The 13804-nt window shown below is 43.3% G+C and overlaps 2 protein-coding genes across 20 annotated transcripts in view; one reads left to right on the forward strand and one right to left on the reverse strand.

Annotated features, from left to right (window-relative positions):
• The window catches only part of CATSPERE (catsper channel auxiliary subunit epsilon), a 170779-nt gene that overhangs the window by 27381 nt on the left and 129594 nt on the right, over positions 1–13804 (forward strand). For all 19 annotated transcript variants that reach the window (XR_012513619.1, XR_012513616.1, XR_012513617.1 and 16 more), the window contains one exon: positions 9372–9396. Coding sequence is in view for 11 of the 19 variants with exons in the window: in XM_074385429.1 (XP_074241530.1) it covers positions 9372–9396 (25 nt within the window). In the remaining 8 variants the exon portion in view is untranslated. The remainder of the gene's footprint in view (positions 1–9371; positions 9397–13804) is intronic.
• On the reverse strand, positions 1577–4177 carry LOC141581120 (uncharacterized). Its single transcript, XM_074385526.1, has 3 exons — positions 4034–4177; positions 2194–2505; positions 1577–2002 (listed from the first exon to the last, which is right to left on the reverse strand). Exons 1-3 carry the CDS (start codon positions 4175–4177, stop codon positions 1577–1579), a joined length of 882 nt encoding a protein of 293 aa, XP_074241627.1.

Here is a 13804-nt window from a genome sequence, read left to right on the forward strand (position 1 = left end):
TTTGGGGCCCTTCTACTTTGAAGAGCTACAGCAGCTAGAGAATTAAGCTGTTTCTGCAGAGTGAGCTGCCTCTGCAGAGAGAATTAGTAGCCTTTTTCATGTTATTATTTGCCTCCTGAGATAGCTTATATTAAAACTGAGTAGAGGTCATAACTTTTCTAATGCCGGTACCAAGTTTTTCTATTATTCCGGCTCCCCCCTCTCCACCCAACTGTGAAAGGAATAATTGGAGTTCGAGAGTCTGGTTACAGAGAGCAAAGTGAAGAGTGACAGTCCTGTTAATGCCAGGATGTAAGTGGGACTCATGAGCAGTTACTTTCCTGGGGTTTTGTCGGAAGAGCAAGCGTAAATCCTACAATGGCTTGCGTGTGTATGAAGGGTCGTTTCTGGGAACTTCAGGCTGCGGAGTGGAGGCCTGTGATTTCCTTCAGGAGGCGTCCAAGGCTTCGGCTGAGTGTGATGAATCCATGAGTCAGTTCCCACCACCTTAACTGCCATTGGGGTAGACAGAATAACCAAAACTGGTCCTTCCCAAGATAGGCCTAGAGAGGGAGGGTCTGAGAAGAGAGAGGTAACAAGCAGCAGGTCTCCAGGGCAGAACAGCTCTTTCTCTTTTTCCCTAGGGTGTCCTTCAGGCAAAGTTCTACTTAGCCAAGGAGGTTATATCTTGTATTAGATTTGGTGTTTCCTTGTCTAATACAAGATTATTAGTAAGAAAGGGCCGTTCATAAAGCATCTTATAGGGGCTGAGTCCTATTTTCTGAGGAGAGTTCCAAGCCCTCAAGAGTGCTATATTGGCAATAGAGAAGGCCACGAGAGGTGGTGGGTTTCCTGTGCGGTTTCTTTAGGTGTCTCTTAAGACACCTCTTTTCATCTTTTCCACTTTCCCTGAGGACTGAGGGCTTTAAGCACAGTGGAGATGATACTGTATTCCTAATGCCCTGGAAATTCCTTGGGTCATTGCAGTTTTGAAGGAAGGGCCGTTATTGCTTTGAAGACAGAGAGGGAGTCTGAATTTAGGGATTATTTTATTAATCAGGACTTTTATTACCTCTTGGGCTTTTTCTGTTCTACAGGGGAAAGCCTCAGCCCAGTTTGCTTAGGCATCTGCATGTACTAACAGATACTGATGTCCCGAGACTTAGGCATATGGGTAAAGTCCATTTGCCAGTCTTCACCTGGGTAATGACCGGCTTGCTGTTCCCCAGGAGGAGCTTTGTGATATGCCAAAGGATGATTTTTCTGGCATATTTCACATCCTTTGACTATTTGTTGAACAGCCTTGAAGAGACCCTTTTCTGTAAGTATAGATTTGGCCGTTTGATGTGTATTTTCTATACCCATATCAAGGTTTGATGCAGGGTTTTGAGTACTTTCCACCGGCTGGCAGCAGGTAGGAGCACTTTTCCCTCCTCAGTAGCCAGCCATCCTGAAGGAAGAAGATTATGTCCCTGGGAGACTGCCCACTCTACCTCTTCTGGTGAGCATGAGGTCTAGTTCCCTAGAGAGGGCTTTCCCATATTTCAGGTCCGTCTATAAATTCTTGTCTAGCTGCCCTTTTGCCCTCTAGGTCAGCTCAGCCATTGCCTTCTGCTTTCTTCTCATCTTCTTTCTGGTGACCTCGGCAGTGTAAGACTGCTACCTCTTCGGGTTCTTGGATAGCTTGTAATAAGTCTACATTTTCATTATGATATTTAATGGGAGTTCCTGCTGAGGTTAGGAACCCTCTTTCCTTCCATGCATGCAGAACCAGGTGAGCATGTCTGAAATCTGTGTATACGTTTATTCTCTTTCTTCTTCCTAATTTTAGAGCTTGAGTGAGGGCTCCTAGTTCTGCCAGCTGGGCACTAGTTCCAGGAAGAAGAGAATTACTTTCAAGCACTGTTTGATCACTGACTATTGCATATCGTGCTTTTTGAACTCCATTTTCCATAAAGGAACTTCCGTCAGTGTATAGGTTAAGGTCAGGATTGGCTAGAGGAGTTGTTAAAAGATCCTCGCCGGGCGTGGTGGTTCAAGCCTGTAATCCCAGCACTTTGGGAGGCCGAGGCGGGCGGATCACGAGGTCGAGAGATCGAGACCATCCTGGTCAACATGGTGAAACCCCGTCTCTACTAAAAATTCAAAAAATTAGCTGGGCATGGTGGTGCTTGCCTGTAATCCCAGCTACTCAGGAGGCTGAGGCAGGAGAATTGCCTGAACCCAGGAGGCGGAGGTTGCGGTGAGCCGAGATCGCGCCATTGCACTCCAGCCTGGGTAACAAGAGCGAAACTCCGTCTCAAAAAAAAAAAAAAAAAAAAAAAGATCCTCTAGGGCTGCGTAGTTCAGGGCTAAAACCTGCTGACAGTCATGTTCTGTGTTTACTCCTTCCTTAGGAAGAAAAGCAGCTGGATTAAGGGCTGCACGTGTACACAGCTGAAGTACAGGCCCTTCGAGCACTAAGGCCTGATATTTGAGTAAGCGGTTGTCACAGCCATAAGCTTCCTTTAGAGGCCAGAATTCCAGCTACGTTCTGTGAAGTCCATACAGTTAGATCTTTCCCTTGCACTATTTTAACAGCTTCTGAGACGAGGATAGCCACTGCGGCTACAATCCACAGGCAGTGTGGCCAGCCTTTGGCTACTGCATTATCTTCCTTACTTAGGTATGCCACTGGTTGTGATGTGGTCTCCTGAGTCTGGATGAGAACCCCCAGTGCCACTTCTGACTTTTCCGTAACATGTAGGGAGAAGTTGCTCCCTATAGGAAGGCTTAGAGCAGGCGTCCCCAAACTGCGGCCACCTGAGGCCATTTATCCAGCCCCCCCGCCACACTTCAGGAAGGGGCACCTCTTTCATTGGTGGTCAGTGAGAGGAGCACAGTATGTGGTGGCCCTGCAACGGTCTGAGGGACAGTGAACTGGCCCCCTGTGTAAAAAGTTTGGGGACGCCTGGCTTAGAGCTAGAGCCCACAGTAGTGCCTGCTTTAGGGTCTAAAAGGAGGCCTCAGCTATAGGGTCCCATTGTATTAGAGATGGGTGTTAGCTTTTTGGTTTTCTTAATCAGAGTATATAGGAGTTTGCTATTTCACCATATCTGGGAATCCACAATAGGCAGAAACCAGTTATTCCTAAGAATCCTGCAACTGTTTTAAGGTCTTTGGGTGGGGGAAGGCCAGTATGTGTTGAAAACATTCTTTTTTTTTTTTTTTTTTGGAGACAGAGTCTCACTCTGTCGCCAGGCGCCAAGCTGGAGTGCCATGGCACAATCTCGGCTCACTGCAACCTCTGCCTCCCGAGTTCAAGCAATTCTCCTGCCTCAGCCTCCCGAGTAGCTGGGACTACAGGTGCACGCCACCACGCCCAGCTAATTTTTGTATTTTTAGTAGAGACGGGGTTTCACCATGTTGGCCAGGATGGTCTTGATCTCTTGACCTCGTGATCCGCCCGCCTCAGCCTCCCAAAGTGCTGGGATTACAGGCTTGAGCCACCGCGCCCGGCCCGGAGACGTTCTTTATCAAGGGCCCAAGTGCCCTTAGATAAGACAAGCCCTAGGTATTTTACCTCTTGCCTACAAAGCTGGGCTTTTGGTTTGGAAACCTTATATCTGCAGGTGGCAAGAAAGTTTAGGAGGTCTTGGGTAGCCTGCTGACACTGGGTTTTTGAGTTCACAATAAAAAGTAAGTTATCCATATATTGAAGAACCAGGGTACCCAGATGTGAAAAATTACTAAGGTCCTGAGCTAGAGCCTGGCTAAACAAGTGGGGGCTATCTCGAGAGCCCTGGGGTAACACTGTCCAGGTGAGCTGAGACTTCTAAATCGTCTTTAAAGGTAAACAGAAACTGGGAGTCAGGATGTAAGGGAACACAGAAAAAGGCATCCTTAAAGTCCAGGACTGTAAACCATTGTGCCTCTCCTGGTATTTGAGAGAGCAAGGTGTAAGGGTTAGGTACAGCTGGGTATAAAGGAATCACAGTTTTATTAATAAGCCTGAGATTTTGTACCAGCCTCCATTGTCCATTAGGTTTTTGTACTCCTAAAATTGCAGTATTACAAGGGCTGTTACAGGACTTTCTAGAGCCTGAGCTTTTAAGTTCTTTACAATATCCCGTAGTTCATTTTTGGCTTCTGGTCTTGGGGGTACTGTCTTTGGTAAGGAAAAGAGGTGGGATCCTTTAGCCTTATCCGAATTGGCCATGCATTCTTTGCCTGTCCAAATTATCTGTCCATTGCCCAAACCTTGGGATTAATCCCTTCTTGAAGTAATGGGCAGCACAGAGGAATTTCCTCCTTGATGGTGTTCATATAGATAATGGTTCCTGCTCTGGCTAATAGGTCCTGCCCTAGTAACGGAGTGGGACTTTCTGGCATGATGTGGAAAGCACGGGAGAAGAGCGTGTCTCCCCAGTTGCAGCTTAGGGGTCGGGAAAAGTATCAGGAGACTAAAGAAGGCCGCGCCAGTGTCCAGGAGGAGATTAACTTCCTGGCCCTCTATGGTCAGCTTTACCCGGGGCTCTGTGAGGGTGATGGCTTGTGCCAACACTTGCCCCAGGCACCCTCAGTCCTGCTGTTGGGTCATCTGGTTAGCCAGCTCAGGCCCTGGGAACCTTCATCCCCTAGGACAGTGTGCCTTCCAGTGATCCCCTTGGCACAGTGGGCAAGGATGAGGAGGTGGTCCAGTCCTTTGGGGACAGTTTCTTATAAAGGGTCCTGTTAGGCCACAGTGGAAACACGCTCTGCCAAACTGGCAGCTGACCCAAGCCTTTCCCTCATCTGAGCCCCTTGGGGCTGCTTGCCTGAAGGCCATGACTAGGGCTGCGGCTCTTCTCTGGTCTCTCCTGCTCCTTTCTGCCTGTTCTTCCTGGTCTTTATTATAAAACACCGAGGTTGCTAGGTTTATAAGGATTCCGGACTCTGTTCTGACCCCAGGGCCAGCTTTTGGAGCTTCCTCTGAATGTCTACTGCTGATTGCTTAATAAATTTGTCCTTTAGTATTAACTGACCCCCGTTGGAGTTTGACGACAGGGGTGTATACTTTCTTAAGGCCTCCTATAACTGCTTAAGGAAGGCTGTGGGTTTTCTTCTTTTCCCTGAGTTATGGTGGATAACATTGCATAGTTCATGGGCTTCTTCCTAGTTAGTCTTAATCCCTCACGTATGCAGGTGAATAGGTGCCTACGGCTCCAGTCCCCTGTTCTGAGTCAGGATCCCAGCGAGGGTCTGTGCTAGGGACTGCTGGTCTACCTGTAGGAAATCTATCCTTCTCCTCTGGCGTCATTTGATCGTGCACTTCACTAAGGTACTATGTGTCCCCAAACCCTTGAGCCGCTGCTAAAGCAGCTTCTCTCTCATTGCTGGTTAGGGTCTGACTAAGAAATAACATGCTATCTTTCCAATCTGATTCAAAGGACTCACCCAGGCCCTGCAGAACATCTATGAACATCTATGTATTTGTCTGGGTCATTGGAAAATTTTCCTAAGTCCGCCTTGATTTGCTTTAAGTTAGAAAGTGAAAAGGGAGTGTGCACCTTGGTCAGGCCAAATTCTCCTCCTCCTGCCCGTAGTGGGCAGAGTTGGGGAATCCTAGTAGCCTGAGGTGCCTTGGCCGTCTCGGCCGTCTCTGACTTCTTCTGGATTATTGGAGCTGAGGAGGCCTAGTTAGCATTGGACGGAAGAGCCACAGGGAGTCCTAAATGTCGGGGTAGTCCAGAGGAGGGGTCAGTAGGGTTTGGGGTACAGGCCTTACATAGCTGACATTATTCCTTAGAGAGAAGACAATTTGCACATGGGGGACCTTAAACCATTTACCTTCACTTTTACAAAACAGGTCTAATTGTAGAATGGTGTTATAATCTATACTTCCCTTAGGAGGCCAGGTTTTTCCACTCAGCAGAGAGTAGCACGGCCATGCTGTTTGGCAGAGAAAAATGAGCTGCTTCTTCAAAGATTGTGTATCAAATTGGTCCCAGTTGTCCAGGATAGATTTTAAAGGTTTTGCCTTGGGAAGAGTAGCACCCATCTGAAATCAAACACAGGAATGTCTGCATCCCTGGTTATTCCTGCAAATGCTAGCCCTGGGGCGTCCCCCAGTTATAGCACCTTGTAATTTCCTTGTGCCTAAGATGCATGATTATCTTTGGAGGCCTTCCATGTGCTGGGTTAAATCACACTTATCAGTGCCATGGCACACACGCTCACTGTCTACATGTCCCCATTGACCACCATAAGGACATACGGACTGCTGGGATTGGTGGTTCCTACCAGCATGTCCCTGAACGAGGCCAGTGAGGTTTGGGTGATGGGTGTTAATATTTCCTAGCAAGAGTTCAATTAACATAGGCCTAATTATAAAACTGCCCTGGGAGGGTAAACCTCTAGGCAGGACCTCTGAGCACTACAATCCTAAAGAAGGCCGGATGGCCCTGTGGCCAAGGCTGAAACAATGCCCGGGGGCCTGGGCCTCCTCCCCTTCCCTGCTCCCCGTTATACGGATATGCCCTGGGGGCCTTTCATTAGCTATTTAAGCCTTGGACCCAGTCTGACTATGATCTTCTTTGGGTTTTTTTGGTTTTTTTTTGTTTTTTTTTTTTTTGAGACAGACTTTCGCTCTTGTTACCCAGGCTGGAGTGCAATGGCGCGATCTCGGCTCACCGCAACCTCCGCCTCCTGGGTTCAGGCGATTCTCCTGCCTCAGCCTCCTGAGTAGCTGGGATTACAGGCACGCGCCGCCAGGCCCGGCTAATTTTTTAATATTTTTAGTAGAGACGGGGTTTCACCATGTTGACCAGGGTGGTCTCGATCTCTTGACCTCGTGATCCACCCACCTCGGCCTCCCGAAGTACTGGGATTACAGGCTTGAGCCACCGTGCCCAGGTGACTATGATCTTCTCGATGGAGAAGTTCTGCCATACGGAGAGCCAATCCTAGGCAAGACAATTGTACATTATTAGATTCTGGCACCATTCAGTTGGACTGGAAAATTCGCAGGTGACTAAAACACAATATCCTAAAACCTCCAGCTCCTAGACTCCCCAGATGGTCCCCCATTTAAGCCCCAGACAAGTCTGGCCCTACTGGGGATTTGAACCAGCAACCTTGCAGCTATTAGACCTATTCCACTGTGCTAGCTGGCTGCTCCCAGCAGCTTGTGGGACACGAGTTAAGGAGGTGAAGGCTGGTCAGGACCCAAGGTGCCAGAGCATGGAGGGGAATCAGGGGCAAATAATCTGTCCCAGGGAGGCAGAGAGGCATCAGGAGGCGGGACTGTACAGGAGCCAAAATTCCATGTCCCCAGTGCAGGCTTCACTGTCTCATCACATTTCACTGATAAAACCAAAGTTCAAAGATAGATTTGTTAAGAATTTCCAGGATAAATACTGCAGAGTACAGGAGCCTTCAAGCACTGCCTCTTTTTCTCTTGGCTCTCAACACCTATTGACTCTGCCCCCAAACCAAGGTTCTGATGCTAGAAAGAATTCATGAACAAGAATCCTGTTGGCGTCCAAATTCTCTTGCTTTTTTCTGTCTCTGTGTCTCTAGGGTTAGAATAGAGAATAAAAAGGTCAAAGGATCCATGGAGTTGTGCTGAAACTAGTCTTCCCAAGTTCACTGTGACATTTTTCTGTTTCATCACTGTATCCTAGTACTTACCTATCTATCTATCTATCTATCTATCTATCTATCTATCTATCTATCTATCTATGCATCCATCCCTCCATCTACTTGCTTTGGCAAAGTCACTGAGGGTAATTGTCAAATTTGATGGGATTGTTTTGATCCTCTTACTATAATACCCTGTACCACATTTAATTCTGAGGATCACTTTCTTTTTGAAACTCTTTCATTTCTTCACTCTCTAATACCACTATGTTCAATTTCTATAATAGTATTTTTCCCAGTCTTTTTCGTTTTCTTTCTTTATTTTTTTTGAGATGGATTCTCACTCTGTCGCCGAGGCTGGAGTGCAGTGGTGCTATCTCTGCTCACTGCAACCTCTGCCTTCCGGGCTCAAGCAATTCTCCTGCCTCAGCCTCCTGAGTAGCTGGAACTACAGGCACGTGCCACCACGCCCGGCTATTTTTTTTTTTTTTTAATTTTTTTTATTTTTAGGGTTATCCAGGATGGTCTCGATCTCCTGACCTCAGAGAAGTCAGCCTCCCAAAGTGCTGGGATCACAGGCGTGAGCCACCACGCCTGGCCTTCCCGGCCTTTTTCTTTGGCTTTTTGTCGTCTATCCTCACCTTAAATGTCAGTTCAATCCAGGGTTTTCTCTTCTCCTTATTCTGAACTCTACACTTCAGTCTGTGCATTAACTCAAGAAAGCCAAGAAAACTGTTAAAGACCCAGAAGAATGCTGCTAATACTGTCTTCCGATGAAAATCAGGGCTGTTACTTTAATGTCAAGTGATACTGATTTCCTTCTCTACAAGGTTACTGTATTAATACCAAAGGCTTTCTTTTATTATCTACACATATCTTTTTTTGCCTCCAAATTTTCCTTCTGGATACGCTGGTAACTCACTTACTGACTCGATTCTTCTTTCCTGTGCCTCTGACTAGTAAGCATAACTGAAGGCAAAATGTATCACCAGGGGTCTCTTTAATCAACCTTGGACTGTGTTGAACTCTGGGCACAGTTTACCTTTGAAGAGTTATGATCGTGTCATACTGTAGTTATAGTAGTTTCAGCAGCTTTCTAACATATCAGATTGAACACATGAAATACAATATTCGTTATGTGGTCTTGGAAAATGCTAAAAATATGCAGGTAACTTTACAGTGGAAGAAAACTTTCTAGAAAACATACAACTAAACATGCAAATGAGTACTATTCCTTTTTTAAAGTTTTATAATTAAAAATACAGACAGGAAAAATAGAGACTATGTGTCCCAGGCTGATCTCAAACTCCTGGGCTTCAGCAGTCCTCCTGCCTCGGCCTCCTGAAGTGCTGTGATTACAGGTGTGAGCCACCAGGCCCAGCCTGTTACTCCTTTCAGGTGAAGGAAGGATTTGTCGTGCTAAAAGACAAATTTCTGTTTGACGTAAATGGTAACATGAAAGACTATAGGGCTTTTTTTATGTAGAATGACAATATCAACATTTTATAGAAGATTCATCAAGAAGTTTTGATGACGTAAATTTGCAGTATTAAGGAAGCATGTAAATTTAAGCCATTCAGCCCTCTATGATGACAAATGAGAATCAGTAACAATACTGATAAACAGACATATGCAATTTTTTGTTTTTACATATAGCCTTTAATTTTATATATCTATAATGAAACATAAAGAGAATATGCAAAGGTTTAGAAACATGTATACTGAAAATAGAATATTTAAACTAATGTTTAACAGGCTGTTTACTAAAATATGTTTTCTCTTTTTCCAAACAGATATTTCTTTAACAACTTAACCCAGGTAAAATGTTTTTTAAATTTTGTGTAGCCTTCATATATCACTACTGTATTGTTTCTCTCTTATCTTCCATATTTACCAGATGAAAAAAATTTTCAAACTAATTTTGCAATGATATTTGCTTAGAGTAGTGGTACTCAAGGTGTATATCTTTCTATAAGACCCATTCAGGAGGTTTATGAGGTTCACCGTTTTCCAACCATCTACCTGTGTAAGGATGAATTTTTCCCCCTTTGACCTCCACAAAGACAATATTCACCAACAACTTGGGTGAAGGAGCAGAGATGATTATCCAGCTGTCCTTTATTCATACAAATATTAAAGATGGTTTTAAAAATATTAAGCATCCATTCTAATATTTTTCTTTTGAAAAATAGCTATTTTTCATAAAAATGATAACATATAATAGATTTACCATAGTTTTGAAAATAAATAATCTTTAGATATTATCAGTTTTAATTTGTGATGTGGTAAATACTGGTGGAGCTAAACCACATAAAACAAAAGCCTTGTAGGATTCTTAATAATTTTTAAAAGTATAAAGGGGGCCCTAAGATCAAAAAGTTTTAAAATTCTAGAATAGAGGATGATTAGAATTATGATGGAAGTATATATTCAAAATGTTGAAAATTGAAATAAGGTTATTATATTTGGAAATTGCAGCTCTATATAGATAAGTCTCTAAAAGCGACAATTTACTGGGAAAAAAAAAAGAAGTAGCAGAAACAGATAAACTGTGTATAGTGGATCAAGATGATTGAGTGAGCTCATGTGCCCATAACTACTTCCACTCCAAATCCCATTGATATTACTGAATTATCTTTTGAGGCTACCGTTATAACAATGCTCAAAAGCAAGAAGTAATATTATCAGTAATTAAGGAATTTTAAGATATATAGAAAATACAGGAGAACTTACAGAAGTAGAATATATATTACGACTCAAATAATGCATTAAAACCTCCTTCTCACTAAAAACACATAGAAATGCCTATAGAAAATATATGTGTATATACTGCTAGTACACACACTCACAGATCTTTACATTAATACAAGTGCATGTGTGCACATGGAATTTAAAAGACAGAAAAGGAATTTCTGATGGTCAGAAATAATTAAGGCACTCAAAGCCAGAGTTACAAGATTGAATTAGAACAGAATATGAGCCCTAGTGGCAAAGGATTGATATTTTTATGATTTTATGGGACTAGCGAATGAAAGTTTCAGCCTATAGGAGTAAAGGGAGCTGAAACTAATCTCCCTGTATGAAGTTAGGATTTAGAAAATGTCTTGGCCAGGTGTGGCAGCTCATACCTGTAATCCCAGCACTTTGGGAGGCCAAGGCGGGTAGATCACAAGGTCAGGAGATCAAGACCATACTGGCCAACATGGTGAAGCCCCGTCTCAATAAAAATACAAAAATTAGTTGGGCATGGTGGCTTGCACCTGTAATCCCAGCTACTCTGGAGGCTGAGGCCAGAGAATCACCCAAACCAGGAAGTTGGAGGTTGCAGTGAGCCAAGATCATGCCACTGCACTCTAGCCTGGCTACAGAGCAAGACTCCGTCTCAAAAGAAAAAAAAAGTCTTTAAAATTTATAACTGTCTGTAAAATGGGGACTGGTAAACCTCTCCTCACTGGCTTAGGGTAATTGCAAAGAAATGACACACCTATTTTGGGGGCTGTAAACAGATAAGGGATTACCCAGATTTCAGGTAAACATCCTAATTTCACAGCCCAAGAGGATGAAGAACCTACAGCCAATAAATAAATACAAACATAACTTTGCAAGCAGTCAAACATTTAGTTCCCAGGCAGAAGTGATTGTAAAACCCATAATAAAGAGTTTACAGGATTCTTGTAGAAAACAAACTCTGTAAATAACTTCACAACTAAAGGTGTAGACCACAAAGAAACAAGCTGCCTGGAATAGATGCACAAAAATGGAGAAAGTTCATACTACTCAAAAGTGAAATACAAGATTCATTAAAAACATTACTTAGTTCATATTTAAAACAGTCAAAGGATAAAAGAAGGAACAGAAACAAAAACAAGGTATGTTCATAAGGCTTGGGAGCAGTGGCTCACACCTATAATTCCAGCACTTTCAGAAGCCAAGGTGGGCAATCATTTGAGGTCAAGACTTCAAGACCAGCCTGGCCAACATGGTGAAACCCTGTCTCTACTAAAAATACAAAAATTAGCTGGTGTGGTGCCACACACCTGTAATCCCAGCTACTCAGGAGACTAAGGCAGGAGGATCATTTGAGCCTGGGAGGCAGAGGTTGCAGTGAGCCAAGATTGCACCACTGCCCTCCGGACTGGGTGACACAGTGAGACCTTGTCTCAAAAAACAAAACATAAAGAAAGCAAACAAACAAAAAAAGAAACTACAATGAGATATTATCCCACCCCAGTTAAAATGGCTAATCAGAAGACAGACAATAGCAAATGCTGATGAGAATGTGTAGAAAAGGGAACCAACGTACACTGTTCGTAGGAGTGTAAATTAGTACAACCACTGTGGAGAATAGTTTGGAGGTTCCTCAAAAAACTGAAAATAGGCCAGGCGTGGTGGCTTACGCCCGTAATCTCAGCACTTTGGGAGGCCCGCGCGGGTAAATCACAAGGTCAGGAGATTGAGACCAACCTGGCCAACATAGTGAAACCCTGTCTCTACTAAAAAAATACAAAAATTAGCTGGGCGTAGTGGTGCACCCCTATAGTCCTAGCTACTTCAGGGGCTGAGGCAGGAGAATTGCTTGAACCAGGGCGCTGGAGGTTGCAGTGAGCCGAGGTTGCACCACTGCACTGAAGCCTGGTGACAAAGTGAGACTGTCTCAAAAAATATATATCGCTGATGGGGAGGAAGGCAGCAAATCACACTGCCATGTGTGTACCTATGCAACAATCTTGCATGTTCTTCACATGTACCCCCAAACCTAAAATGCAATAAAAAATTAAAAAAAAAAAACAACTAAAAATAAAGCTACCATATGATCCAGAAATGCCACTGCTGTATATATACCCACAAGAAATGAAATCAGTATATCTAAGAGATATCTGTTTATTACATGTTTATTATAGCACCATGCATAATAGCCAGGATGCAATCTAAATTTTTATCAACAAGTGAACCGATAAAGAAAATATGGTACATATACACAATGGAGTACTATCCAGCCTTAAAAAAGAATGAGGTCCTACCATTTGCAAAAACATGGATGGAGCTGCAAATCATGGTGTTAAGTGACACAAGCTAGGCACAGGAGGACAAACATTGCATGTTCCCACTCATTTGTGGGATCTAAAAATCAAATCAAATGATGGACATAGAGAGTAGAAGGATGGTTACCAGAGCGTGGGAAGGGTAGTTTGGGGTTGGGAAAAGGAGGGATAGTTAATGAGTATTAAAAAAGTAGCTATAGCTAGAATGACTGAGGCCTCCTATTTGATAGCACAACAGGGTGACTATAGTCAATCATAATTTAATTGTACATTTTAAAATAGCTGAAACAGTAACACAAAGGATAAATTCTTCAGAAGGATACCCCATTCTTCATGCTGTGATCATGTCACATTACATGCCTATATCGATGCATTTCATGTACCCTCTATATAGGTACAACTACTGTGTGCCCGTGGAAATAAAAAATAAGAAAAACATTTTAAGTCAAATAGAACAAGACTTATAATGAAGAAAAAATAATGTGATTTAAAATATTAGCCATAAGCAATTAGAAAATAACATTTTAAAATATCACTTATAGTAGCATCAAGTGCATTACATACTTTGAGAAATTTTATTTATTTTATTTTATTTCATTCTTTGAGACTGAGTCTCACTCTGTCACCCAGGCTGGAATGCAGTGGTGCTGTATCGGCTCACTGCAACCTCTGCCTCCCGAGTTCAAGCGATTCTCCTGCCTCAGCCCCCTGCATAGCTAGAATTACAGGTGCATGCCACCACACCCAGCTAATTTTTTGTATTTTTAGCAAAGATGTGGTTTCACCATGTTGGCCAGATTGGTCTTGGAACTGCTGACCTCAGGTGACCCGCCCACTTTGGCCTCCATGCCTGAAGTGCTGAGATTCAGGCGTGAGCCACTGTGCCCGACCACTTTGAGAAATTTTGATAATGTATGTGTCTGACCTGTAAATTGAAAATTATAAAACATTACTAAAAAAAATCAAAGAAGACCAAAACAAATGTTCACGGATCAAGACTCAATGTTGTTAAAATGTCAGTTTTACCCCAAACTAGCTTGTAGTCACTGCAGTCCCAAACAGAACCCCAAAAGGTTTTTTATAGAAAATGACAACCCAGTTCAAAAATTTATATAGAAAAGTAGAAGGTTTAAACTATGTAAAAAGTCTTTAAGGAGGTGGAAGTTGTAGTGAGTTGAGATTGT

Source organism: Saimiri boliviensis, chromosome 14 (assembly GCF_048565385.1).
Source record: "Saimiri boliviensis isolate mSaiBol1 chromosome 14, mSaiBol1.pri, whole genome shotgun sequence".
Lineage (NCBI taxonomy): Eukaryota > Metazoa > Chordata > Mammalia > Primates > Cebidae > Saimiri > Saimiri boliviensis.

Excerpts from the sequence above, each read along its gene's own strand:
- LOC141581120 (XM_074385526.1), bottom strand. The coding sequence starts at position 4,177 with ATGGCCAATTCGGATAAGGCTAAAGGATCCCACCTCTTTTCCTTACCA. Across the intron at positions 2,506-4,033 it reads AAAGTCCTGTAACAGCCCTT|CTGGAATTCTGGCCTCTAAA; the intron begins GTAATACTGCAA and ends CACAGAACGTAG. Across the intron at positions 2,003-2,193 it reads CCGCCTCCTGGGTTCAGGCA|GGCGAGGATCTTTTAACAAC; the intron begins ATTCTCCTGCCT and ends ACCACCACGCCC.